At 38.2% G+C, this 27,891-nt stretch overlaps 3 protein-coding genes and 1 long non-coding RNA gene across 10 annotated transcripts in view; 3 read left to right on the top strand and 1 right to left on the bottom strand.

The window, feature by feature from the left end:
* The window catches only part of LOC105479535 (zinc finger protein 451), an 82,226-nt gene extending 76,939 nt beyond the window's left edge, over window positions 1–5,287 (top strand). For all 3 annotated transcript variants that reach the window (XM_011737531.3, XM_011737536.3, XM_011737533.2), the window contains one exon: window positions 3,498–5,287. In XM_011737531.3, coding sequence (XP_011735833.1) covers window positions 3,498–3,544 — 47 coding nt within the window. In that variant the 3' untranslated portion in view covers window positions 3,545–5,287. The remainder of the gene's footprint in view (window positions 1–3,497) is intronic.
* A 2,129-nt stretch (window positions 5,288–7,416) lies between these two features.
* On the top strand, window positions 7,417–25,564 carry LOC105479528 (BAG cochaperone 2). Its single transcript, XM_011737521.3, has 3 exons — window positions 7,417–8,402; window positions 17,596–17,705; window positions 19,332–25,564. The coding sequence occupies exons 1-3, from the start codon at window positions 8,290–8,292 to the stop codon at window positions 19,742–19,744; spliced, it is 636 nt and encodes a 211-aa protein (XP_011735823.1). The 5' UTR covers window positions 7,417–8,289; the 3' UTR covers window positions 19,745–25,564.
* On the top strand, window positions 8,415–17,589 carry LOC112426280 (uncharacterized). The gene is made up of 3 exons (XR_003017551.2): window positions 8,415–8,703; window positions 9,805–9,999; window positions 11,041–17,589. It is a non-coding gene; the product is annotated as an uncharacterized lncRNA (long non-coding RNA).
* LOC105479527 (RAB23, member RAS oncogene family) overlaps window positions 24,326–27,891 on the bottom strand; it is a 33,371-nt gene continuing 29,805 nt past the window's right edge. For all 5 annotated transcript variants that reach the window (XM_011737515.3, XM_011737520.3, XM_011737518.3 and 2 more), the window contains exon 7: window positions 24,326–26,456. In XM_011737515.3, the coding sequence (XP_011735817.1) occupies window positions 26,317–26,456 (140 nt within the window). In that variant the 3' untranslated portion in view covers window positions 24,326–26,316. The remainder of the gene's footprint in view (window positions 26,457–27,891) is intronic.

The following is a 27,891-nucleotide window of genomic DNA, read 5'->3' as shown; positions in this document are numbered from 1 at the left end:
CCACTTTTTGATGGGGTTGTTTGTTCTTTTCTTGTAAATTTGTTTGAGTTCTTTGTAGGTTCTGGATATCAGCCCTTTGTCAGATGAGATTGCAAAATTTTTTTCCCATTCTGTAGGTTGCCTGTTCACTCTGATGGTAGTTTCCTTTAGAAGCTCTTCAGTTTAATTAGATCCCATTTGTCAATTTTGGCTTTTGCTGCCATTGCTTTTGGTGTTTTAGACATGAAGTCTTTCCCCATGCCTATGCATACTGGATAATTTAAATTGTCCTATCTTTAAATTTGCTGACTCTTTCTTCTTTGTACTCAAATTCATTAAGCCCCTCTAAAGATTTTTCATTGTATTTATTGTATTTTTCAGTTCCTGAGTTTCTATTTGATGGGCTTTTAATAATTCTGCCTCATTATTGGTACTCTTCATTTTGTTCATACATTGTTTTCCTGGTTTCCTTTAGTTCTTTGAACATACATAAGACAGCTTAAAGTTTTTGTCACCCATGCTATATCACGTAGCCTGTTGCTCCTAGTCTACAAACCTGTATAGCATGTTATTGTGCTGGATACTGTAGACATTGTAACATAATGCTAAATATTTGTGCATCTAAACATAGAGACATAAAAATACATAAAAATGGTACACCTGTATAAGGTACTTACCCTGAATGGAGCTTGCAGGATGGGGAAGTTGCTCTGGGTGAGTGAGTGAGTGACTGGTGAGTGAATGTGAAGGTCTAGGTTGTTACTGTACTCTACTGTAGATTTTATAAACACTGTACAATTAGGCTATACTACATTTTTTTTTTTTTTTTTTGAGACGGAGTCTCGCTCTGTTGCCCAGGCTGGAGTGCAGTTGTGCGATCTCTGCTCACTGCAGCCTCCGCCTCCCGGGCTTAAGCTATTCTCCTGCCTCAGCTTCCCAAGTAGCTGGGATTATAGGTATGTGCCACCAAGCCCGGCTAATTTTTGTATTTTTAGTAGAGATGGGGTTTCTCCATGTTGGCCAGGCTGGTCTCGAACTCCTGACCTCAGGTGATCCGCCCACCTTGGCCTTCCAAAGTACTGGGATTAAGGCATGAGCCACCAAGCCCAGCCTATATTACATTAAAAAGAAATTTTTTTCGTCAATAATCAGTTCACCTTAGCTTACTGTAACTTGTATAAACTTTAAAATTTTTAACTTTTTGTCTCTATTGTAATGACACTTAAAACACAAAAACTTTGTACAGCTATAGAGAAATATTTTCTTTATATTCTTATTCTATAAGCTTTTCCCTACTTTTAAATTGTTTTAAATTACTTTTAAAACTTTTTTATTGAAAACTAAGACAAACACATATATTAGCTTAGACCTACAAAGAGGTCAGGATCATCAATATACTTTTATAAGAAGCAGTACCCTCTAAAATAATAATAAAAAGTATAGTAAATACATAAACCAGTACCAGAGTTGATTATAATTTTCAAGTGTTATGTACTGTACATAATTGCATGTGCTATACTTTTATACAACTGACAACAGCATCACCACAAACACATGAGTAAGGTGTTGTGCTGCAACGTGAAAATGGTTATGACACCACTAGGCAATAGGAATTTTTCAGGTCTATTATAATCTTACGGGACCACTGTTGCATATGCGGTCCATTGTTTACCAAAAGTTGATACACAGCACACGACCATACTTGCCTTTTGTTTTTTATAGTCTTTCAGCTGGCAAGTTTAATACCTATAAGCTCACTGGAGGTATGATATATTTGTATAGATGTTGCTGTACTTAACAATGGTTTGATTTATGATTTTTTGACTTTATAAGGATGTGAAAGCAATATGCCTAAACTTGAACTGTAACTTGTATAAACTTTAAAATTTTTAACTTTTTGTCTCTATTGTAATAACACTTAAAACACAAACATTTTGTACAGCTATAGAGAAATATTTTCTTTATATCCTTATTCTGTAAGCTTTTCCCTACTTTTAAGTAGGGAAACAGTGGTCTCATAAGATTATAATAGACCTAAAAAATTCCTATTGCCTAGTGGTGTCATAGCCATCTTCATGTTGCAGCACAACACATTACTCATGTGTTTGTGGTGATGCTGTTAGTTGTATAAAAGTATAGCACATACAATTATGTACACTACATAACACTTGAAACTTGTACTTGAAACATTTAGTATAAACCATACTTCAGATTTTGAATTTTAGTTCAAAAATTTTTATAACTTTAATTGTAAAACAGACATTGTGTTAGACTATTTCATATATATATATATATATACGTATACATATAACCTACTATCATTTATTAAAAAGACCTTTCCCTATCATTCTGTAGTGCTACCTTTGTTGTAAATCCAATATCCATATATGCATGGGTCTGTTTCTGAGCTGTCTGTGCTGTTCCTTTGATCTATTTATTCTTGCACTAGTACCACATTATTAATTACTGTAACTTTATAATAAGTGTTCATATCTTAAACAAGTCTTGTCCCCTTGTTTTTCTTTGGTAAGAGTGTCTTCGCTTTTCTTTACATTTCCTCATCCCTTTTAATTCATCTTAGGGGCAACTAACTGATCCTAGAGTGTAGCTTTAACTTGATACACAGTTCATGCTAGTTTGTGGTACTTTAAATTAGACAACACTAGTGTCCCAACTCAGAGGAACATGCAGTTGTATCTTAGGGAGATCACTGGTGCCTGCAGCCAAGTAGCCTCTGAGAGACTGTGGACCAGATAGGATGAGATAAATCTGGTGTGAGAAGCTAGTGAAGGCCAAGAAATTGACACCAAATTTCACCCTCCTGGATTTTAGCATCATTCCCAAGGAGGAGATGTAACCCAACTATTGTGAACCTAGTAATGTCTGTCTTGTTCACTGTTACATTGCTGTTCCTGGTATATAATGGGCATTCAATAAATATTTGTCAAATGAGTTTACATACATCTCCATACAGCCTATATTATATGCTTCTCAGATGACATTTATGTGGCTATGAGTTTTACTACCTTAGATGCTAGGATGCTTGAAGCTAATTTTTCCCCAGCTTTATTGAGGTATAATTAAAAATTAAACTAAATTTTTAATGGCCTGTGACATTTTGTCATTTCATGGAGTTGCCTTTCTGTTTAAAGTCTTATATGTATCACCTCGAGTCTTTTAGGAAATAAGTGATATAGATTTTATGTTGAAATAAGTTATTACCTGTCAGTGATTTTAAAAGTTTGTTGACTTTCTACATCCCTAAGTGGAATTAACTTGCAAGTTCCTTAGCACACTAAGTTCATATATAAAATTCAATCAAGATCATATCTAGATTTTCATATTTCAAAATACTCAAATTTTTGGTAGAGAAACTGCCAAGTTATCCTATATTTTTCCATTGTGATTTTACTTTCCTTCTTGAAAAGATGAATACAGTTGATGAAACTTAAAAAAATATAGCACATGTTGAGTAGTTTTCTGCCCTAAGTATTAAAATTCTATGTTTTTTAATGCAGATGTGGAATTAGAAGAAGCTATTAGAAGAAGTCTTGAGGAAATGTAATTAAAGATATTACCACACAACATCAAGTGGCCTTGAAGAGACTCAGATAATGAATTCTTGAGTTTGTTTTCTAAAGGAGACCAGAAATCCACTATTACAAATGTATTTGAAAACATGGTTTTGCTTTCATATGTTCAAAATTTGATCTTTGTTTTGTATTTTTGTGTTAATGTGCAAACATGTACAGAAGGAATAGAATACATGTTCATGCAAATATAAATCATGTATTCTAATATAGGTATAACAGTTTCCCAGTTAACTTTGAATTTATATATTTAGATTTAAAGGATTTAAAAAAAAAAAAAAGGAAAGCTCTTAATAGTTGTTTCCCAAATAGCATTAGTTCTTTAATTTTATTTGTACTGTACAAATGATTCTAGTTTATTTTTTTAGGAGTGAAAATGAATATAAAAAAGGTGACATAGGTCAAGTTTTCCATAAATTCTACTTCTCATGTGGCACTATTATATATTACCTTTGAGATCTTTGTTTATGTTTATTAGAAGAGGGTAATGGAAACTGATCATGGAAACACTTAAAATTTTATCAGCAGTGTTCTTTGTGGGTTCCATGCAGATGTGAATTATTGCTTTAATTAGAGCAGCACATTGCTAAAATAAAAAATACACCTTAATTTTTAAGAAATAATTTAAATGAAACAATTTCCATTCCTTTTACCTGCTTAGACTTTTATGTGACTTGTATGATCTCCTGTTTAAAGGGAATGGTGTCAAAATATTTGCATAAAATTATTTTTCATAATACTAGTCCTTTTTTATATATTTGTGTAAACATAATATCTTCAAGAAATAATGTTGAAAGCCTACTCAGGAATAATCTTCCTTAACTCTTTAAAATTTTTATTTCATATAGAATGTCTTCAGTTTAGTTATTCACTGAATTGTCAGTTTCCTTCATTTGGTATTACATATTTAATTCTTAAATATTGAGGCCCCATTGTGAGTAATACAAAATACGACATAAGTAGAAGACTAAGAAGGGCTTGTCATATGATCTTTGTGTATATGCTTCATGTTATTTGACCAGAAATGTCTTATCTCTAAAAATTTTTAGTAGTAATTATTTACCAAACTTAAAAACATTTCCATAAATATAAAGCTTTCCTTTATATTTAAGACAAAATATAAAGGCTAGAATTTTGTTCCTTCTCTGTAACACTAAATATTTTAGTGTGAAAGTGAATTTTTTTATTACTATAGTCTTTTCAATCTACAAGTTGTGTTTTTAATTTCTTGATATGTCACTTCTGTTCCTCCCTGCTTGCATTTTTTTAAAAGTAGACATTGTGGCTTGAGAATTTATCAATCATCTTTCCAAAATGACCACATTTTGCTTTTAGTTTGTATGTTTAAGTGGTCAAGCAAGGCTCTAGGAGATAGTCACTGAGCTGGACCTTAAACACATCTGCGGGAGCTCACAAAATAGTGAGGAGCAAAAGAGGCATTCCAGAAAGATGAGTGGTTAAGCAGATGTGGGGGCAGGGCAAGAGGAGACAGCTCCTTGTTGCCAGAGATTCTACACAAAGGTGTCATGGACACTGATGCTCTATTAAGAAGCTTTTGTGGTGTGTGTGGTAGAGAATAAGGCTTTTGATATAACAGGAAAGGGATATTTCATCATGACTCTTAAGAAAAGGTAACTGGGTTGTTTAATGTTTTAATTGATAATTGTCACTGATTGTATTTCTACCTGTTAAATAATTAAAAATCATCTTAAAATTCATACTTTGGCTTTAATTGAGACAAAAGGAGATGTAATCGCTGTGTAACATTAGAGAAAGTTATATGGATTATCATCAAAAGTAAATGTTTCTAACATTGACAAAGATGCTTATCTTTTCATTACATCATTCACTCATTAATTCATTCAGTCACAAAATATTTATTGAGTACCAACCATGTGCCAGCAACTATTCTAAGCACTTGGAATATACCAGTAAGCAAAACAAAGCCCTTTACCCCTCTGTGGAGCACACATTGGTGGAGAGGAGATTGTACAATGTTAGTAAGCAAGCAAATAAAACTGCATATCTGATGGTGATACATGTAACGAAGGAAAATGAAGGGAAGGGAATAAATAGTGCAGGGACAGGGAGTTGCAGGGAGGCTTGCTATTTTTAATAGGGTGGTCAGAAAAGATCTCACTGATAGGTAAACTTGAGCAAAAACCTGAAGAAGGTGAGGGAATGAGGATGAAAATATATATAGGGAAGAGAGTTCCAGGTGGAGGAGGGGAAGGTCCAGACAGGAGCTTAGTATATTCAAGGAAAAGCAGGAAGACTAGTATCACTGAGAGGATGAGCTAAGAGAGTAATAGGAAATGAACTTGAGGTTTTTCTAATGACCTTGGCTTTTACTCCGAAGTAAGGAGCGATTGAAGGTTTCTGAGAATAAATGGTATGATCTGCCTAATTTAGGATTGCTGTAGTTGCTGCACTGAGATAACATGTACATGAGAAGCAAGAGTAGAAGCACGGAGACCAGAGAGGAAGGTATTGTAGTACTTCAGATACTAACTTACCAGGTAGCATGAACCAGAATGGTGGCGGTAGAATTGGGAAGAATCTGGATATATTCTGAAGGTAAAATTAATGGGATTGCCGGGCGCGGTGGCTCAAGCCTGTAATCCCAGCACTTTGGGAGGCCGAGACGGGCGGATCACTAGGTCAGGAGATCGAGACCATCCTGGCTAACACGGTGAAACCCCGTCTCTACTAAAAAAATACAAAAAACTAGCCGGGTGAGGTGGCAGGCGCCTGTAGTCCCAGCTACTCAGGAGGCTGAGACAGGAGAATGGCCCGAACCCGGGAGGCGGAGCTTGCAGTGAGCTGAGATCCGGCCACTGCACTCCAGCCTGGGCGACAGAGCGAGACTCCGTCTCAAAAAAAAAAAAAAAAAAAAAAAAAAATTAATGGGATTTACTAATGAGGTGGATCTAGGATATGAGAGAAAAAGAGTTCAGGATGATTCTAAAGTCACTTGATAGACTTTCAAACCACTCACAAAATCTGTTTTGTTTTCGTTTGTGTCATGATAAAGTATTTTTAATAAGGTCAAATAATCCCCTACCCCAAGAGTTAATTAGGATTTAGAATGAGTTCAGAGGGAATTGGGATCCAGCCTTAAGGGCTTCAACTCTGTTCAAGTATTTAAATGACTTTGATCTCTGATTAAAGGTGCTGGTTCAGCTTTAGACTATTATTATCTATCATTTTCTGTGCCGTGTACATTAACATCCTTGCAGTGAGAGGCATAGAGCTATCAGGAGAGGGGACCAAAACCTAACTTTTTAAGTAGACTAATCTTTGTATCCTCAGCTCTATTCCATCTTTTACCGACAGCTGGTGCCTGACCTAGAGGCCTACTGCATCTTTTTGTTAACATTAAAAGTTGGCCTGGCGCGGTGGCTCAAGCCTGTAATCCCAGCACTTTGGGAGGCCGAGACGGGTGGATCACGAGGTCAGGAGATCGAGACCATCCTGGCTAACACGGTGAAACCCCGTCTCTACTAAAAAATACAAAAAACTAGCCGGGCGTGGTGGCGGGTGCCTGTAGTCCCAGCTACTCGGGAGGCTGAGGCCGGAGAATGGCGTGAACCCGGGAGGCGGAGCTTGCAGTGAGCTGAGATCCGGCCACTGCACTCCAGCCTGGGCCACAGAGCGAGACTCCGTCTCAAAAAAAAAAAAAAAAAAAAAAAAATTTAAAAGTTGAGGACTTCTTAATGCCAATTATTTCACTCAGAATATTTATTTATTTATTTATTTAGACAAGGACTCGTTCTGTTGCCCAGGCTGGAGTGCAGTGGCGAGATCTCGGCTCACTCAACAGGAATAATTTTAATAGCAAAAATTAAAAACTCCTTCATTAAGCCGGGCGTGGTGGTTCACACCTGTAATCCTTAGAATGATAAAAATGAAGTAAATTCACTTTGTTTCCTACATCTACCTAGATAGGGAAAGATGGAGTAGCTTTTTCTTTTTTACTTAATAGCTTCAGCGTTTTCCGGGCATTCGTTACTCTCATCTTAGTATAAAGTGGTAACAGGAAGGTCAGGTGAGTGTGGGCTGCCTAGGAGCTGCACTTAACTGCCTTCTGTTTCACAAAAGGACCTTTTCTCCCTATATCACAGGACCCTTAATGTCGTTGTTCTTGCTTTGAATTATGGGTGCTGGAGGAAACTAAACGAAGCCATCACTGAGCAATACACCCACAACCCATCGACCGATAGGAACCTTCGTGTGGGGGAAGTTGGTTACTTTTAGGCTGCACGAAGAGGCGGGGCCACGCGGGGCGGAGCTGGGGGTGGTCTGTGGGTCCGGGCGGGCTTCGGGTAGTTCCTGGGTCTGAGGAGCAGACGATCCGCTGGCCACATTAGGCGCTCAGTCTCTGCGTCTGCCCCTCCCCGTGCCTCAGAGACTTGCGCTCCCCAGGCCCGAGCCCCTGTCGGCCCATCCTCGAGCCCCTGTGGCCCGCGAACCTCTAATTCCAGCCGCTGCAGCCCCCTCCCAGGCCCGGCGTCCCCGAGCCCCGCGGGCGCCGCGCCTGCCCTTCTTTGGCCACGCGGCAGCCGCGGTGTCGGCGAGTCCTCCCGGGTTGCCCCCGCGGGCGTCAGAGGGAGGGCGGGCGCCCGCGTGGTGACGGCGACGCCTGCAGCCCGAGGAGCGCTCCACTCGCCGCCGCCGGAGGGGCCGGTGACCTCTCGGCTGCCCCGCGTCGGAGGCTTAGATGGCTCAGGCGAAGATCAACGCTAAAGCCAACGAGGGGCGCTTCTGCCGCTCCTCCTCCATGGCCGACCGCTCCAGCCGCCTGCTGGAGAGCCTGGACCAGCTGGAGCTCAGGTGAGCCGCGGGCGGGCGGGCGGTCTCGGGCGTTCTGCTCGTCGCGCGGGCGGTTAGCGGACGGAGGCCGCGTGTGGCGGGCCGGGCCCTGGGGCACAGTGAGGCAGCGGCAACAGAAGTTGCTTGTTGAGATTTGTTGTGGATGGACGTGGTGTAGTTTTGTTTATTTCTTGGATTTTCTCCCCTGGTCCAAGAGAAAACGCATTGTAAGCTAAACCTGTGAGGGCGTGATGGTGGCCACACTTTGATTAACTTACCTAGGTGTTGGGGAGCAGGAAAAAGAGGAGATAAAAGTTAAGAGGTGAGATTCCATGCGATTAACGACTGTGGCAGCGTGGGTCTGCAGAGCTTCTAGAACCTTCTGTGTGGCCCCAAATGTTTTTAACTTACTCTTCTCCCGTCATACATTTTTAAGGGAGGCAGCAGTTTACAGTGGCCCTCCACGTGAAGTTAAGTTTCCTTGCTTCAGAACACTAAAAGAGCAAAAATGAATAAAACAAAACCAACCCAGCAATCCATTGAGACCAAAGATTAGAGAGGAGTGAGGGGTAGGCAGTAAGTTACCGGGTGCTTCATGCAGTAAAGACGTTGCGGCTTCTCTTTATCCCCTGACCTGGCGGACGGGATTCCGCGGTTCCGTTTGTCTCTCAGTATTTATTGGGCACCTCCCTACATAGAAGACGAAGTGTTAGTCACTGGCCTGAAAGTATGAAAAGATAGTTTTCCCTTTTTCTTGCTTAAGATTTTATTAGGTAATATAGTAGTAGACTTGTACAGAATTTCTAAACAATATAATGTTAATAGATTTTTGGAAAGACTTTAACGGTATATTGAAAAGTTTTATCTACTTCCTGTGAACTTTTGTCTCAAGTTACTGTGTAAATTTTGTGAGCAACTGTAGTTAAAAGAAAACCTTGTTAGGCACCTGGAATTCCCTGAAACTGTACACAAGGAGTTGGTTCCATAGTTTTCTCTAGGTTGTGCATGAGCAAAGAAGCATGTGAGCCAAAAAGTTCAGGAAACACTGCATGTGTGTTTTATCTCCCTCCATTAATACACCCAAATATGAAGTGTCCGTTTGCCGAGAAAATACTTCAAAACCACGGCATCTCTTTTAACAAGTAAGGCATTATTATTGTTACTATTGGGAGAAAAGAGCCAGAGAGTGAGAGATTCTCCACTCAAAATAATTTCTTGGATGGCAGCAGAGAAACCTAAGCCCTACACAAGGTTCTGGGGTTCCACTCAGAATGAGGCAAGTGGAAGAGAGAAATAATGCTTCCTCATGGATTTTCACAATACTAGCAAACCTGACCCGTTCCACTCCCAGAAAAAGTAAAGCGCAAGTAGAAATTGGTGGCCTCAGTTACTGGAAGTCCCTCTAACTGATGTTTCTTTTTAGGGAGCCGCATAACAAGTAACACACCTCTCTCCATGTCTTCAGAACGTTGAGGGCATGTTCTCAACCACTTCACTCGCTCTCCCCTAGTTAGAAAGAAAAGATTTTTTCCTAAAGGAATGGGGAGGATGTTACTCCACCCCGCCTTCCTTCAAGCTGAGTCATTGTCCTCAAACTTGAATTAATGCTTCACATGTGGTAGGTACAAAAGCCCTCTGAAGTGCTCCTCTTAAAAAGAAAGCCTCAGGTTTTGAATATTATTATATTCTAATGTTTGATTAATGTAAAATGAATTCTGATTACTGCACATCAGTGATTAAATTACAACTTGCTTAATTAACATTTGAGCTGAGGAGAAAAGTGATTAATATGTGGCTGTTCATTTCAAGGACTTTTTTTAGTAATTCTAGACTTTTGTAGGCCTTTTTTTTCTTTTTAAAAAAGTAATACTAGCTGAAAAGGAAGGATTTCCTAAGGTAAGCAAAAATAGAGAAAAATGCTAACATTGATCCTATTAAAGTGTTTTTTTGAAACCACATGGGCAATGGCATAGAACACTACACTATTAAAAACTAGAATCATGCGTACAAGATCGATTTTTAAATGAAAACATGAAACTCATATGTAATTTTGCTCTAATAGTTTGATTTTATGTTAACTAATAAAGTAGTGTAACTGGGTAGAATAAAACCTTACCGTTTGTACTTAGAAGTGTGCACGTAATGTTCCCTAACCACATCATCCTGTCAATTGTGGAAGAAATTTCATACTTCATGACCTGGAGTATGAACTGATCTACATGATTAAAATGTTTGGCAGCAGTTCTACAAACTGTTAAAGGATTTCCATTTATCTCTAATGGAATTTATCAGTACACTAGCCCTTTTTTTAGACTGCATTTTGTCTTCTGTATTTCTTCCTTCTACAGAGGTGATTCCCTTTTCTCCCTGTTTTTATGATCAATTCTAAATGGAGTCTGAGTTTTGCATTCCTCAGTGGCTCAAACCATCTTGCTTATTGTTACTTTTTAACAATTATTGTAATTTATAAAAAATACTATATTACAATTTTATTTATATATATATATATATATATATATATATATAATGTTTTCATCCACAGTTCCTGGCTCATAACTCCCATAACCCTTATGACAGTCTTACGTTATAATGTTGGGGTGCTTTAGGCCTCAGGAAAAAGAATCTCTGTCTGACCTTCTTTCGCCTGCCTTGTTTCTAGTCTGATTGTGGGTCAAAAGACCCTCATTCCAGAGAGGGTCCTGTCCCATGCCCTGGAGGAAGGAATTCAACACCCAGAGGCCAAGAAGAATCTGAATAGACTGGTCTTGTGTTAGAGTGAGAGCATACCCATTTTGTCCAGTCACATTTCTACATGGTTATCATTCATGCTTATATAATGAAGCAAGCCTCCATAAGAACCCGAAAGGACAGGGTTTGGAGAGCTTCCAGATAGTTGGACATGTGGAGGCTCCTGGAAGGTGATGTGCCCAGGGACGGCATGGAAGCTTTGTGCCCCTTACTCCTTGTACCTCACGCTACACATCTCTTCATCCATGTCCTTTGTAATACCCTTTATAATAAACTGGTACATATAAGTAAGTGTTTCCCTGAATTTTGTGAGCTGCTCCAGCAAGTTAAACCCAAAGAGGGGGACATGGGAACCCCAATTTGAAGCCAGTTGGTCGGAAGTTCTGGAGGCCTAGACTTGCAGTGGTGGGGAGTGGGGTCTTGGGGACTGAGCCTTCAACTTGTGGAATCTGACACTGTCCAGGTGTAGATAGTACTGGAACTGAGTTGGAGGATACTTAGCTGCTGTCCACTGCTTGTTGGTGGGGAAAATCCCCTACATATTTGGTCACAGTAGTCTTCTGTGTTGTTACAGTGTGAGAGCAGAGGAAAAACACAGTGTGAAAGTCTTTTCTAAAACACATGCTATTGTTTATTCATTTAATGTACATGGACTATATGCCAGGCCCCATGTCTTTGTGGAAGTTACTATTATCACCATTCTAGAGATAGGGAAACTGACGCTTAGAAGCTTAAATGACTTGTCCAAAGTCACACAACTAGAAAGCAGTAAACTCCACATTTGAACCCAGGAAGCCTGGCTCTCCAGGCTCTAATACTTTATGCCTGAATTTTCTTAAATATGTCACATTTCAAAATGTAGGAATGATATATGGATGAATAGATGAGTTTCCTCAAAGAGATAAAAATTCAATCTAAATTGGCCTTAAATTCAGGGGCTACTGAACACCCACTATGTGCTAGGTATTGGGTAGCTCATAGAAAGCTCAAGATGGTAATGAAGATGTTTGGGAGATGGGTTTTGGAGACTGGCAGGGGGGAAAATCATAGGACTGGGAGATTGGGTTGTTACGTGTTTCCCAAAACTTATGACATAGTGGCTCCTTCTGCCTTCCTGTCATTCTTTCGTTGTGGCTTAACCTGCACCCAGGTAGTGAAGGGCTGGGGTCGGGGGTGATAGGGATCATTCGTCTGGCTTAAAGTTTCATGTTAGGGTGTGCCTGTGTTCCAGGAGTCACAAAACAAGATGGCATCATAGTTAATATTGTATAACAGCCTGTAATTTAAAAGAACGCTTAATATACGTTGTTATTTGAAACTTTAAAAACTCTTTGAGTTAGGTGGAGGGCACATGCTCTCTCTCCTAGAAAGGAGGGAAGTGGGGTCCATAAGGATGAAGTGGCTTGCCTAAGGACATGCCACTGAAGAGTGGCTCTTCACACTAAAAACACTAGTCCCTTCTTTTACACCAAAATGTCTTGACAGTAAATGTAATTTAATATTTTGGCAATTAGGGAAACCCTTCAGAATTTTACATTGCCTAAAAGTGATCATTATAGCATTCTTTTGATATAGGAGTACGGAATAAGAGACAGAACTATGAGTTTAAGAACCTGTTTTAGGCCGGGCGTGGTGGTTCACTCCTGTAATCCTAGCACTTTGAGAGGCCGAGGTGGGCAGATCACCTGGGGAGGTCAGGAGTTTGAGACCAGCCTGGCCAACATGGTAAAAACCATCTCTAATAAAAAATTCAAAAATTAGCCAGACATGGTAGTGCATGCCTGTAGTCCCAGCTACTTGGGAGGCTGAGGCAGGAGAATCACTTGAACCCTGGAGGTAGAGGTTGCAGTGAGCTGAGATCACACCACTGCACTCCAGCCTGGATGACCAAGCAAGACTCCATCTCAAAAGAAAAAACAAACCTGTTTTAGAAATTATTTCTTTCAAATCATGGTATGAGCATTTGCCATTTTCCCTCCTTTTTATGAAAGCACAAATTCTCATTAATAAATAAGCCCACATTCATAATGGTAAGAATATAATAGCTATTATTACTATAAATACATGCCAGTGCCAATTCTAGACACATTATACATATTAACTTGTGTGTGTGTGTAATTTTTTTAGTCAGTGCTATCAGTCAGTTACACTCTACCTGCTTTACTTCATTTAGTCACAAGCACTGTTTCCTTATTATCCCTGTTTCATAGGCGACTGACCCCTTTGCACAGCTAGTAGTGGCACTGCTGGCGCAGTTATCACTGTATACTGTATTAGCTGACATATTAATAGTAGCCACAGTTTAGGCAAAATTGCTGTTGTACTCCCCTAAGTCTCCCAGCAGTTTGCCGTTTTGATACTGAGGCTACAGAGGTTTGTGAGGTGCCCAAGACCTGGGGGCTAGCTGAGGATGCATGCGCTCCGGTTTTGTCTTCCTATTGAGTACTCTAAAATGTCTTTTTGTCAAAGCCTGCTTAGTTGTGATTTCATGCAGAGAGTTTTACAGGAGCACAGCCCAGGCCAGCCTTGATGTGAGGAAAAGTTCTTTCCCAATTTGGACGTGTAGCTGCTTCCAGGATCTGTTAGTAAAAACAGAACTGCCCCTCTCCGCCAAGAAAAGTGTTGTCAGATGAGATATTAAGAAACATGAAGGATAAAGTGAGATGGTCCAACATTTCTCTAACCAGAGTTCCAGAAGAAAATAATAGAATGGGAGACAGGGAATATTCAAAGATACAACGGCCAAGAATTTTCTAGAACTAATGGAAAAATTGTAGACGAAAGACATGTATATGAGTTTAAGGATAGCAATAGCTGATGAACAATACAAACATTACTTAAATTAAGTAGAGCTCTAGGTTCAGCTTTTTAAAAGAAAAAATGTAAAATATGAGGTAGTCCAGAGAGTAAATGGATGTACCAGGGCCAAAGGGAGCATGAATTGCCTTAAGGGAGGGGATAGGGGAAGCTAAGGAAACAATTCCTGCCAAAGTGATTGGGTTTTGAAAAGGAATCACCCAGTAGACAAGGGTCAGGGAGAAAGAATGCTACCTGAAGAGGGAATCGGACATGAAAAGCCCATGTTGCCAAATAAACCCTGAGATCTTTACATTCTGGGAATGACATTTTACCTTTGCATGAAATGAAAAAAAAGTATACATAAAAATGTATATAAGAAGGTCTATAAATGATAAAATCTGGTTTTCACAGGGATAATGCCCTGGTAATTTCTATTATGTATTTTAAAAAGCCTTGTGGGGTTGGGGGGGGTCCCAAAAACACAAAATTTAGCAGTTCCATCTAATTATTTGGTGTCATTTAATGATAAAATATTTTTTCATATGAATGATAGGCTTATTATTTTTTTCTAGAATGTCTTTTTTTATCTATTTTGTTAAGAACATGAACTTATTGCTGTAACTCGTAAATGAAACCTTCCTTTTCAGAATAGTGTTGTTCTCTCTTATCATCTTACAATTGAATACCAGCCGAAAAAGTGTTGAAAAATTAATCTCTTCTTTCAGCATCTTCTCATTTACCAATCAAATGATTCACCTGTGTCATTTGTCTAAATATTGGAGTCATGGTTTGTGCTTTTAGCATAAATATTTAGTGCCAACTCAGTCTCTTTCCTATGTTCTGGGCCCTAGTTTATCTTTCTGAGAGATTGCTAATGTAAAATGTTTAAGTAAATAGTGAATGGTCCTGGAATAGGGCCTGATACTTGCATTACTGTTACTTTGTAGAATATTGTATTTTGATTGTGTTCTCTAGCCAAATTTGTCACATGAGATTCTTCCCAGTTCTTTGCTTTTAGTGGCTCTTACAAACACAGACTTTGACATATATTTAATATCTTGAAGAATAAAGATATCCTGTGATGTTACAGCCTGTCAGTACTATTTTGGGGTATAACAGGTGGGTAACCGAAGGGGAAAAGGCACGTGTGTGCTTGGGGTAGGGGGAAGATCCTTTTATGGAATTGAACATGCTAAAACATTGGTGAAGTTGTTCTTTCTGTGCACACTTAAGACAGCAGTTAGGATTAGATCTCTCATGAACTTCTAAGACCATCCAAATACTGGGAATAGGTCTGTCACTATTTCATTTTGCAAAAGTTGGCAACTTACTGTAATTCATAATAATAAGGTACCCTGGAAGTATACAACATGTTAAATATACAATATGTATATTTTTATTTTGCTCTCATGATTCCACAGCTTAGTTTTTTAGTGACTGGGCACATTCATGTGTATGTATAGTGTGAGTGCATGTGTGTGCAGTTGAGTGAAGTGGGGAAAGTAGCGCTTCTATAGTTTGATGAGGGTTTTACACAAAAAAGCCACAGAGACTTTCCCTTAAATTTGGGAAAAGACAAAGATACCCCCATCATTGCCACTGTTTAATACAGTACTGAAGGACCTTTTCTTAAAAAAAAAAAAGTAATAGAAAAGTAATAGGATTGGGAAGGAGGAAATAAAAACTATGGATGATATGGATATGATCATTTACCTAGAAGAACCAACAGAATCAACAGACTGAACACTAAAATGAATACATGTAAATCAAGGTCGCCAGTGACAAGATAAACCTACAAAGACAACACTTCTCAAACCAGTAAAAATCAACTAGAAAATACAAATTCACAAGAGCAACAATATCTACAAAGACTACTATGAAGAATACATGAGAACTCTATAGAAGATCTGAATAAATGAAGAGACATATATCATGCCCTTAAACAGAATGACGTCATAAAGATGTCGAATTTCTCTCATTTTTTGAGAAACACAATAAACGTACCCTAGAATTTATATGGAGAAGTAAAAGTCCATAAATAGCTAAGTTATCTTTAAAGAAGATTGAGGGGCATGTTCTATCAAATATTATAGTACAAGGCTAGTGCTATAAACAAACAAAACAAAACTGGGCACTAGTATAAGAACAGTTAAATACACTAATGCATGGGATAGAGATTTTAGAGAGAAACTTAATACGCATTCGCTAGGGGAAAGATGGATTGTTTGGTAAATAATGTTGGGGAAAATGGCTGTTTGGAAAAAAAACAACATTCTTAACTAACTACATACAAGGGTTGATTCTAGGTGGATTAAAGACATAAGGAAGGTAGAACTATAAAGTTAATAAGAGAAAATATAGGAAAATATGACCAAGGGGTAGGGGGAAGACCTTAGGTCAAAACTTCAAAAGCATAAGCTATAAGGCAAAAAAAAAAAAAAAAAAAAAAAAAGATGAATTGGATCACATCAAAATAAGAGTCTCTCTTTAGTGCCAGACATCCCAGACGTGGTTCATATAAGAGAGGATGAGAGATGGCTGCAATGTCTGTAACCAACAAGAATTTCTTGAGTATACAAATCAGCAAGGGGACAGTAACTCCTGTTTAAAAAGAGAAAAACAAAATAGGAAAAGTCTATGAATAGGCTAACAAGGATACAAAGAGATGTCTGAAATTATTAGGAAAACGCAGGTTAACCTGACATACCAGTGTATTTCTACTACACTGGCAGCAAATAGAAAGTTGGCAAATGCGGAGTGTTGGTAGGGATATGGGGACTCCTGTGCTTTGCTGTGGAGAATGGACAGGTACAGGTATTCTGCAGAATAATCATAGTACTAAGTCAAAAGCGGAGTACACATACCCTTTGTCTCAGCAATTCTGTCCTGGTATATGTCCTAAGGAAATCCTCACCAAGATCCAAAGGGGAGATGTATTCATAGAAGTGTTATTTGTAGTAATAAGAAGTTGGTAGACAACCTGAGTGTCCATCTCTGGGAGAGTGGAGAAGGAAAAGCAGGTAGGTATACACATGGAGTATTATAAAATATGTAGCACCAACTGATTAGAAGTACACATAGGGGGCTGGGTGTGATGGCTCACACCTGTAATTCCAGCACTTTGGGAGGCTGCGGTGGGCAGATCACTTGAGGCCAGCAGTTTGAGACCAGCCTGGCCAACATGGCGAAACCCCGTCTCTACTAAAATTACAAAAATTAGCTGGGCCCAGAGGCTGAGGCATGAGAATCAGTTGAACGCGGGAGGTAGAAGTTGCAGTGAGATCGTGCCACTGTGCTCCAGCCTGGCGGACAAAGCAAGACTGTCTCCAAAAAAAAAAAAAAAAGTACACATAGGATCCTGGATGCTAAGTGAAAAAATAAAAACAGAATGAGATATAAATTCAAAATATACAAATAATACAGATCTTGTAAAAACAAATACTATTAATTAGATAAACACTAAATAGAATTGCCTCATGAGCTGGAAGGAAAATAGGAGAAAGGCAAGTGGATAAAAAATAGAAAAATGAAAGAATTTTAAAGCAGAAATGAAGAAATTTTGAAAAGTTTGGTGATCTTTAAACTTGATTTGGGTTGAATGAGAGATAAAATTAATAGGAAGAACATCCTGCATACAATAACCGTTTTGTTTTCCCAATTTCTATAGGGTTGAAGCTTTGAGAGAAGCAGCAACTGCTGTTGAGCAAGAGAAAGAAATCCTTCTGGAAATGATCCACAGTATCCAAAATAGCCAGGACATGAGGCAGATCAGTGACGGTGAGAGCCATCTCCACAGAAGGGGCTCGTCTTTTACACTCCTTTAAAGAGTTTATGATAAGTGTGGGTCAATTTTTGCTTGACTTTCGGTATGCGTATACTAGGCCACAGCATTTAATGTGAGCCACAGAGAGCAGCTGCAGCTGTCAGTTTATTATAGCAGCCACTTACTCAGAGATTTCTTCCAGCATGCTCTCTACCCCAAGCCATGGCTGGGAGAGATAGGAAAAAGCCTGCAAGCTCAGAAGAGCTGGCCCCAAGCAGTAAGGCCATGTGTTTTATCCCAGGTTCACACTCCTAACTTCAGTTCTTCACAAGTTACTGGACTGCAAGAGATTAAAAAACACAGAGGAAAAAGGGTGAGAATGGAAGCAGAGAAGTAGAGACCAAAAAAAAAAAAAAAAAAAGATGAATTGAGGTACAACATAAAGAGAGGGACAAAATGCAGAGAAAATGAGGAAACTTGTAGGACCAGTAAAAGGCATGAATGTAAAAATGTGCTGTCATTTTCTTTTTTCTTTTTATGAGATGGAGTTTCACTCGTCACCCAGGCTGGAGTGCAGTGGCGCGACCTTGGCTCACTGCAACCTCCGCCTCCCGGGTTCAAGTGATTCTCCTGCCTCAGTCTCCTGAGTAGCTGGGATTATAGGCGCCTGCCACCACGCCTGGCTAATGTTTGTATTTTTAGTAAAGACAGGGTTTCACCATGTTGGCCAAGCTGGTCTCGAACTCCTGACCTCAGGTGATTTTGCCTGCCTCGGCCTCCCAAAGTGCTGGGATTACAGGCATGTGACATCACGCCTAGCCTGTGCTGTCATTTTCATGTGAAGAACATGTAATAGGTAGGAATAGGTCACTTGTGATTTTCTTTTTATTGGCACTGGACTTCCTACTAGGGCTCCTTTGGTGCCACACAGGCCACATGTTACTGGGCCAAGTGACTGGTGAGATAAGTAAGCAATCTAAATCCAGATCAAAACTGTTACACATCTATGGTAGGCCATGATCTAGTCTCTACACTGTCCTGCCCAAAGATCAATGAATTAGGAAGTTACAGAAGCAGGAGATTGCTGACTTTTTCATATAAATAATGAAATGTTGATAGAGCTCCTCATACCGGTCAAGACTTTAGACCACTGTCCTGTTTCTATCTGGAGAAGCATGAAGTCAGTGCCTAGTATTGATGCCAGCTTATCTTCTATCATGGCTATATTTTCTCAACCAAAATTTGGGGCAGTGTATTCTGATAAATGCACATGTCGTTATGGAGAGATCTGGGACATCTGATCTCTGGAGCTGTACCCAGCATAAATCCTATATGTGCTTACTGCTCAAAGGGTTAAGACTTGATCTCCATCCCAGTTAGAAATGCATACCTACCCAAACTTTTGCAAACATGCCAATTTGAGAAGTCATCTAGTATCCCATATATAAAGATTGTCAGGAAATGGTATTCTACAACCTCTTTCTGTAATCTAATACATTTCATCAGTTAATCTTACATGCTATAATTTTAGCTTGTATCTTTAAAAAAATTTCATAGCAGATACTTAATAAATTTAGTCACAAATGCCTTAATGTTCTTGACACAGATAAGTTTATGTCTCATATTGATTGACATTTTAGGAGAAAGAGAAGAATTAAATCTGACTGCAAACCGTTTGATGGGAAGAACTCTCACCGTTGAAGTGTCAGTAGAAACAATTAGAAACCCCCAGCAGCAAGAATCCCTAAAGCATGCCACAAGGATTATTGATGAGGTGGTCAATAAGTTTCTGGATGATTTGGGAAATGCCAAGAGTCATTTAATGTCGCTCTACAGTGCATGTTCATCTGAGGTGCCACATGGGCCGGTTGATCAGAAGTTTCAATCCATAGTAATTGGCTGTGCTCTTGAAGATCAGAAGAAAATTAAGAGAAGATTAGAGACTCTGCTTAGAAATATTGAAAACTCTGACAAGGCCATCAAGCTATTAGAGCATTCTAAAGGAGCTGGTACCAAAACTCTGCAACAAAATGCTGAAAGCAAATTCAATTAGTCTTCAAACCCAACAGCATTTACACAATACACATGGTGTAAAAATGATAAAATATTATTTTAATTGATAACTAGTTCTTTATGTTAGATATAACCACTTAGTTGATACTGACAGTTGTTTCAGATGAGGAAAATATTCCATCAAGTATCTTCAGTTTTGTGAATAACAAAACTAGCAATATTTTAATTATCTATCTAGAGATTTTTTAGATTGAATTCTCGTCTTGTACTAGGATCTAGCATATTTCACTATTCTGTGGATGAATACAGTTTGTGCGGGAAAACAAGTGTTCAGCTAGGGGCAAAAGCATCACTGCTTTTTCCTGTGCTTTGGCGTGGAATCACGCAGTCACCTTGGGCATTTAGTTGACTAGAAATTCTTTACCTTAAGCAGCACACACATTTACTACACACACAGTGTTAACAAAGCACTGTGCTTAGAGGGATAAAAAGGAATCACAAAACAAGAATCTTTCCAAAGTTGTCTCATTCCGCAATGTTAAGGCATCTATATCAAATTATTTTGGATGTAAAGATTCCTGTGTCTCATAATATGAATGTATTTTTTGATATACAAGAAACTATGACATAAAATGTGAGAAAACCACCTATAATTTGCCACTGTGAACAATTATATATCTGCTTCATCTTTTCTCAAATGCATCAATTCTCTAGAATTCCTATATTGTAACTTGCCTTTTTAAAAAAGTTAGATGCTGATATAAAGCCTGCTTGTCAACTTAATGAGCTCTATTTTGTGTAGTTATATCTTTCTTTATCCATTCCCATCTTACGGACATTTAGGTTGCTTCCAGCTTGTTGCTATTACTGCAACATATTTTTGTACGCAGGGCTTTTTCCTTCTTTTGTTTTCAATTTTCTCTGTATAAAGGCCCAGCAGTGAATTATATTGGATCAAAGGGTATAGACATTTTCATGGCCTCACACACTTATTAAAAATTTTTTGTACAAAGGTTATAGCAATTTATACTTTTTTCAGTAAATAAAATATAGCTATTTCACTGAACTCTTTCCAGCACTGAGCATTAACACTTAGTTTGCATTTTGTTTACTAAAAAGGTTGGCCAGTGTGTTGATTCTTCTTTTATCTGTGATAAAGTGAAGCAACTAGAGAACACTTATTTGTTTAAAGTAACTAGTCCTGTTGATATACAAAAAACGCAACAACTTCCCTAGATACTATTTTGAAATGAACACATCAATTTTTATTTCAATGTAGGTATTCTTCACACTGAAAAACCAAATCAGGATCCAAACTGATTTTATATATGTCTCTCTCTCTCAATGCAAGCAATATTGAACTTCTTTTTCTCTACAAAAATGCCAAGTTAGTCTCTTTATAAAAAGCAGTTAAAATCTGAAGACATTTATGTTACTTCCTTTGCCAGCTCCAACTCTGCCTTATTTAAATCTTTCCATTTCATGGGAAACATTAATTCTATCTATGGCAAAGCCACTTGGTTTGTTAGCAGACTCTGATTTGCTGTCATCAGGCTGTGAGATGATTTTTTTGTGTGCATCATTTTTTTCTTGACCAGCTTTTTGAAAATTAAGAAATGGATAGTCAGGTTTTCTTCAAGTTCTCAAGTATTGTCAGCATTCGTAAATCCCTTCCACTCTGGGAACTACTACTGCTCCCTGCTTCCCATGGCTTCCACATCAGCCCAGGACTTTTTCTACCACAAATTATTCTGGTTCTGCCTCCTTGACCTTGGTATTCTTAGCATTGTTTTTCCCATTTTTTTTGCAATGGAGTTTTTTTTTGGAGGTCATTAATTTCTGATCACAGACTTGAAGAGCTATGATCCACATTTCCAAGCTGCTTGGGGTCCCTGGTTTGCAGTGTCTCCAGCATTCTGTACCTAGAGCCACATCTAAAGGGCAGGGAATCTCCAGTTTTTTTTTTGTTTTGTTTTTTTTGAGTCTCACTCTGTCACCCAGGCTATCTGACAAGTAGAAGACATATCCACTGTAGCAAGGAACACTGTGGAGTATGAGTTAGAGAAAAGAGACTGTGAAGGAAAGGGAACAAACATTTTGTAGACGTTTAGTGTCGAATACATTTTAGGGAGGCAGTTTCTATAGTTTCTTTCGTTTACTTCATGAGGTTTCTTTTTGTTTTTTTTGAAACAGAGTCTTGCTCTGTTGCCCAGGCTGGAGTGCAGTGGCACGATCTCAGCTCACTGCAACCTCCACCTCCCAGGTTCAAGCAATTCTCCTGCCTCAGCCTCCCAAGTAGATGGGACTACAGGCGCACGCCACCATGCCTGGCTAAATTTTTGTATTTTTAGTAGAGACAGGGTTTCACCATATTAGCCAGGCTGGTCTCGAACTCCTGACCTTGTGATCCGCCTGCCTTAGCCTCCCAAAGTGCAGGGATTACAGGCATGAGCCACCACGCCTGGCCAATGTGTTGATTCTTAACATGTATTTTTATTTATAAGAATGGGAGTATAATTTATTTTCAAATGATGATCAATCTCCTGAGTCACATTTTTACCCTCATTTAAACTATTGTCTTTTATATAGACTGTAAGTGCATATAGAGTATGTTTTGCCCTATCTCAATTCCATACCATTCCCAGCATATAATAAACAATTTTAGGGTAGCCCTCCTGCCATTTCTTGTTAGCACTGCTTTCAATATAATGAGGTTATTAACTATTGGCAGAGTATCTGAAATATGAAATAATTTTAGGTTGCTTTGATCTTTAAAGAAGTTGCATTATATATTTTACTATTTAGTTCCACACTGTTGATACAATCATACATATCACACAAAATTTTAGCTTTGAAATGCATTTATTTTTTGATTATTGGAATTCATCCTTCATGAAATTTTTATTGAGTAGTGTGTTTTAAATTAAGCTCCAGAGTATAACTGCAACCAAATAGCAATCCATACAAGTGGTTTTCCATTCAAATTTACAAAAGCATTATTTATTAGTAACAAAAATATAGAAGGAATTCAGTTTTCCTTTTATCCCAAATTTTTTATTTTTAAAAGACCATTTACTAACATCCTACTGTAGATATTTTGAGAGAGAGATGAAAAGAAGTACCACCTAATGAAGATTATTATAGCCAAATCATCCAGTTAGCCAGGAGTTTTATTATTGAATATTTCAGAGTCTACTGCCGGTTTTAAATATTTTGTTAGCAAATGAATTCATCTGTATGATGATAGACTTACATGTTTTATAGCTGAAAACGTAAGGAGTGACAATAGTACACATGACATTCTTAACAGTTAAAACTGAGTAAGTCCTGTTCATTAGGTAGGTGTCACGTGGAACAAGCTTTCACCTCATCAGTTCATTTTGTTTTCAGAGAAACAGACAGACTAATGACAGATTAATGGGAACATTTTATCAGGTTACCAGTAACTATTCCAAAGGTTTTGAAAAGGATGCTAATAATTAACAATATCTTATATTAAAAGGGTCCAATACTAAGTTGGGACACTAGGTCCTAAGGCCAACTCCCTATTCTAAGATCTTCAGAAAAGGTCCAATTTCCTAAAACTCACAGGTCCAAGGAGTACATGTTGAGAGTTCTTTCTGAGCACTGCACTGCCAACTTCTAAAGCAACCACCTAAAACTTCACTTCCATAATGAGGAAAGCTTTCATCCTCTTTTTGGTAGTTTTAGCTTTATTTTGAAAAAATACATGTGTGCTATCAACTTTGGGCAGATACAGAGGAAATCATTTAACCTGGTTTTATTTAACTATATTGCCTTATGTGGGTTATTCTGTATACTATTTAATTCATAGAGACTGGAAAAGGAAAGGGAAACCTGAGGAACTTGGAAATACTGCAATTATTCCACAGCAATGTGTCTATGCAAAAGATTAGCCGTAATGTTAAAAAAGTAGATTAGAGCACAAATGCACAATCACCTGGAATCTTGGAAAAGTTTTTCTTCAGTATACATGGTTTCATAAAATAATTAAAGTTTTTAAGAGAATGAAGGGTCTTGGAAAAAAAATGTCAATTTTTGAAAGCTTTAAGAATTGATTAAATTGAGAAATTAACATATGGCTGACTTTCAGGACTACTTAATTATTTTAAATGACTAATTATGGTTAGTTTTAAAATACAGCAGTGCAAATTAAAAATTCAAATATGTAACAAAGATCTCTCTTCAGTTCTTATTTTAAAAAAGATAAAACTAAGTACATAAAATTATATTGCAAATATTACAGGAACTGCAACTATCCTCAGAGATTACTTTTTCAAATATAGGTAACATGCCTTTAGCCACACAACTAATATGAAAAACAACTAGAACACATATAACAAGTGATTTTTCTGCCAATAAAGACCAAAAGACTATTTACTGTAAAATATTATTTTGTGCAAAAATTAAAGAGACAATTTGAAGAGAGTAGAAAAGATGACTCATGAGCAGTATCCACTGTTAGGAACTGAGTTTTGCCCCCAAAACCTATGTCATTGTCAGCAATGGGAGTGGTAACAACTGGTGACATAAGAATAAACATTTTATATTACTGTGAAATAGATAATGCCAGATCATTTCAATATAATGAAAAGCGAAATTTACTCTTTTTAGTTTTTTTATTTTTCAATCTAAAATGGCAAAGAGAACATTTACTTTTGATCACTTAACAAGGACACACCTAGGAAATTTGATTTTCTCAACATTAGGAGGACGAGGAGAGTGCAGATGGAAGACTTAAAAAACAAAAAACAAGAGAAACACGAAAGGCGTACGTAAAACATTTTTTAGTACAAATAATGAAAAATGACTTCATGACACATTTTCCAAGAAAAGTTATTTTTACATATTTTGAAATGCTGTAAAAACCAGGTATATTGAAAGGGGTTATTTATAGGTTAAAAATAAAGCCATTGATGAGTGATAATCAGTTTTCACAGAGTTCACGCAATTATCTTAGCTGGAAAGCTACTGTCCCAAGTGACAAAATTTATGCTCTGACACATGATTCCATGTTAAATCATTTTGTAAAAGAAATGATTTTGTATGTGGGACTGACAGCTCCTGAGAAAGTGCTATACAAACTGAAGGTTATAGAAATTTTGGGCCGGGCGCGGTGGCTCAAGCCTGTAATCCCAGCACTTTGGGAGGCCGAGACGGGCGGATCACGAGGTCAGGAGATCGAGACCATCCTGGCTAACACGGTGAAACCCTGTCTCTACTAAAAAATACAAAAAACTAGCCGGGTGAGGTGGCGGGCGCCTGTAGTCCCAGCTACTCAGGAGGCTGAGGCAGGAGAATGGCGTGAACCTGGGAGGCGGAGCTTGCAGTGAGCTGAGATCTGGCCACAGCACTCCAGCCTGGGTGACAGAGCGAGACTCCGTCTCAAAAAGAAAAAAAAAAAAAAGAAATTTTGAAGTGATAATCTTAAAATACCATACAAAAATGTGTAAACAAAAGGATGGTTTAGAGTTGCAGGGCATTATAAAATCTGTAATTTTAGTTAAGACTAATAATAATATTTTTGTGCACTTTAAAAATGGTTAGTATAATCTTGTAAGTTCAAAGCTGGGTTCTCAGTGAGCAGCAAAAGGTGTTAGATGCATCACCACACTTCACAGGACCTCCTGAATGATTGCAGATGTGCTGTATACCTTCTTAAGGGGCTTTGGCTGACCTTATGACAGCAGGAGCTCACCATGCTTATGGGTGACTATACCAAAAAGATTTTGCAATAAGGCTCACCTGGGAGATGCTCTAGCATTCAAATTCCTATACTCCTCTTTTATCTATGCTGTCAGACGGAAACTGCTTACTGCTTTTAAAAGATATAATAAACTATAAATTCTGATAGTAAAGCACTATAAAAATTAGGTATGATATTTTTGGCACAAAGCGCTTTTTAAACCCAAGCTCATTTTGCAAAATATATGTCTAGAGTTTCTCATTTGAAAATAAAAACATATACACAATATGTAAATGGTTTTATAAGTGAATTAGAATGTACATTTTCTTAAATACTGCACATACCTTCAGCTTACTCCAGTACCAGACATCTGCATGCACAACTCACATTCTACATTACACAGATATTGCACAAGTACCAATGCCGAAATACTAATGCAGGCTGGCAAGATTTAGGGTTTACCTTTCAGTATTATTTTGTGAAAGTATTCAGATTCAATATTATTTCGCAGAAAAGCTAGATGATCAATTTCAGGAAAAGAATGCTATCCTTCCTTGATCCATAGTATTAAAATCTGTAACAATATATTTAGGCATTTCATTTATGTTTTCCAGCATTTAAAATTCAGCAAAACCTGTGTTTGAAATTTCTTATAGCATTCGTTTAAAAATAGGAGAAGCTTCGTCTAATGTAAAAAAAATTAAAGGAGTCCACAGGGCAATAATTTTTCCACCAGAGGTCTCACTCTACATTCTGAAAAGCACTGCAGAGCAATATTTAAGTCTGTCACTTTCAGGGAGCCATTAGGTGCAGTCTGCTGAAAACCTTGTAACATACCATGACAGCTGGATGGGTTTCTTAATGAACTGCACAATGTAATTCAATTATTTTCCACCCAAAACATCTTAGGGTATGCTACAGCTGCTAAAAGGATTTCTGTTTTTCTTGGTCCTTTGTTTGTTGGGTCTAAGATTGATGACATCTCCACCATTGAGGGTACTTGAATTCTGACCCGAGTGACTTCCACCAGATGTATTAAACACACCTGTATAAATTGAAGGAAAACAGTGATTGCCACTGACACGCCTCAGAGTTACCTGTTGCATCCAGCTTGTTAGTAAAAGTAATATTTTCAAGTATTTACAGTATCTTTACAATTGCAGTAAAATCCAACCAAATTTACCATCTTAACCATTTTTAGGCATACGGTTCAGTGGTATTAAATACATCTGTAATGTTGTGGAACGATCACCCCTGTCCATCTCCATAATTCTTCATCTTTAAAACTGAAACTCCATACCCATTAAACAGTAACTCCCATTCCCCCTCCCTGCAGACCTTAGCAACCACCCTTCTATCTTCTGTCTCTTATGATCTTAACTACTCTACCTTACATAAATGGAATAATAGTGTCTTTTTGTGACTGACTTATTTCATTTAGCATAATGTCTTCAAGGTTCATCCGACGTTAGAACCTGAAGCATTTCCTTCCTTTTTAACGGTGAATAATATTCCATTGCATGTATATACTACATTTTGCTTATCCATTCATACATCAATGGACACAGATTTATGATTTAAAGGCTTTTGTTTTAATAGCTAATACACATGGTACAAAGTTCCAAGGCTATAAAAGCGGTCACATTAGGGCTCTTTTTCACCCAGATTTTCACCCCTTGCCAGTTTTCCTCCTAAGGTACGCATGTTATTACTCTTCCTACTTATCCCTCTAGATACAATTTATGCATATATAAGCTAAAATGCATATATATTCTCTTTTCTACCTAAGTTGTGGCATATTCTACACAATGTTCTGCATCTTTTGACTAACAATTTATCTTTGACATTTGAAATCAGTAAATACAATAATTTTATTTATTTATTTTTTGGAGATGGAGTCTCACTCTGTCGCCTGGCTGGAGTGCAGTCGCGTGATTTCAGCTCAAGTGATTCTCGCCTCAGCCTCCCGAGTAGCTGGGACTACAGTCGTCCACCGTCACGCCTGGCTAATTTTTTGTATTTTATAGTAGAGACAGGGTTTCACTATGTTGCCTAGGCTGGTCTCAAACTACTGAGCTCAGGCAATCCACCCGTCTGGGATTACAGGTGTGCTAGGATTACAGGCGTAAGCCACTGCACCCGGCAAATGCGATAATTTTAATAACTTATTAACTTCACATCACTTCCTCAAGAATACCTAACTTTTAGTTAACAACAGTAACAACAGTATTTGCGAGGGGTGTGTGTGTTTTAATTTAAGAGACGGGGTCTTACTCTGTCACCAGGCTGGAGTGCAGTGGTGCAATCATAGCTCATTGCACCCTTCAACTCCTGGGCTCCAGCAGTCTTGCCTCAGCCTCCTGGGTAACTGGGACTACAGGCACGGGAATGTGCCATCAGCTAATTTTTCCTTTTTTTTTAAGAGAGAGGATATTGCTATGTTGTCTAAGCTGGTCTCAAACTCTTGGCCTCAAGCAGTC

Source organism: Macaca nemestrina, chromosome 5 (genome assembly GCF_043159975.1).
Source record: "Macaca nemestrina isolate mMacNem1 chromosome 5, mMacNem.hap1, whole genome shotgun sequence".
In the NCBI taxonomy this organism is placed as follows: domain Eukaryota; kingdom Metazoa; phylum Chordata; class Mammalia; order Primates; family Cercopithecidae; genus Macaca; species Macaca nemestrina.
This window is presented reverse-complemented; position numbering and strand designations above follow the sequence as displayed.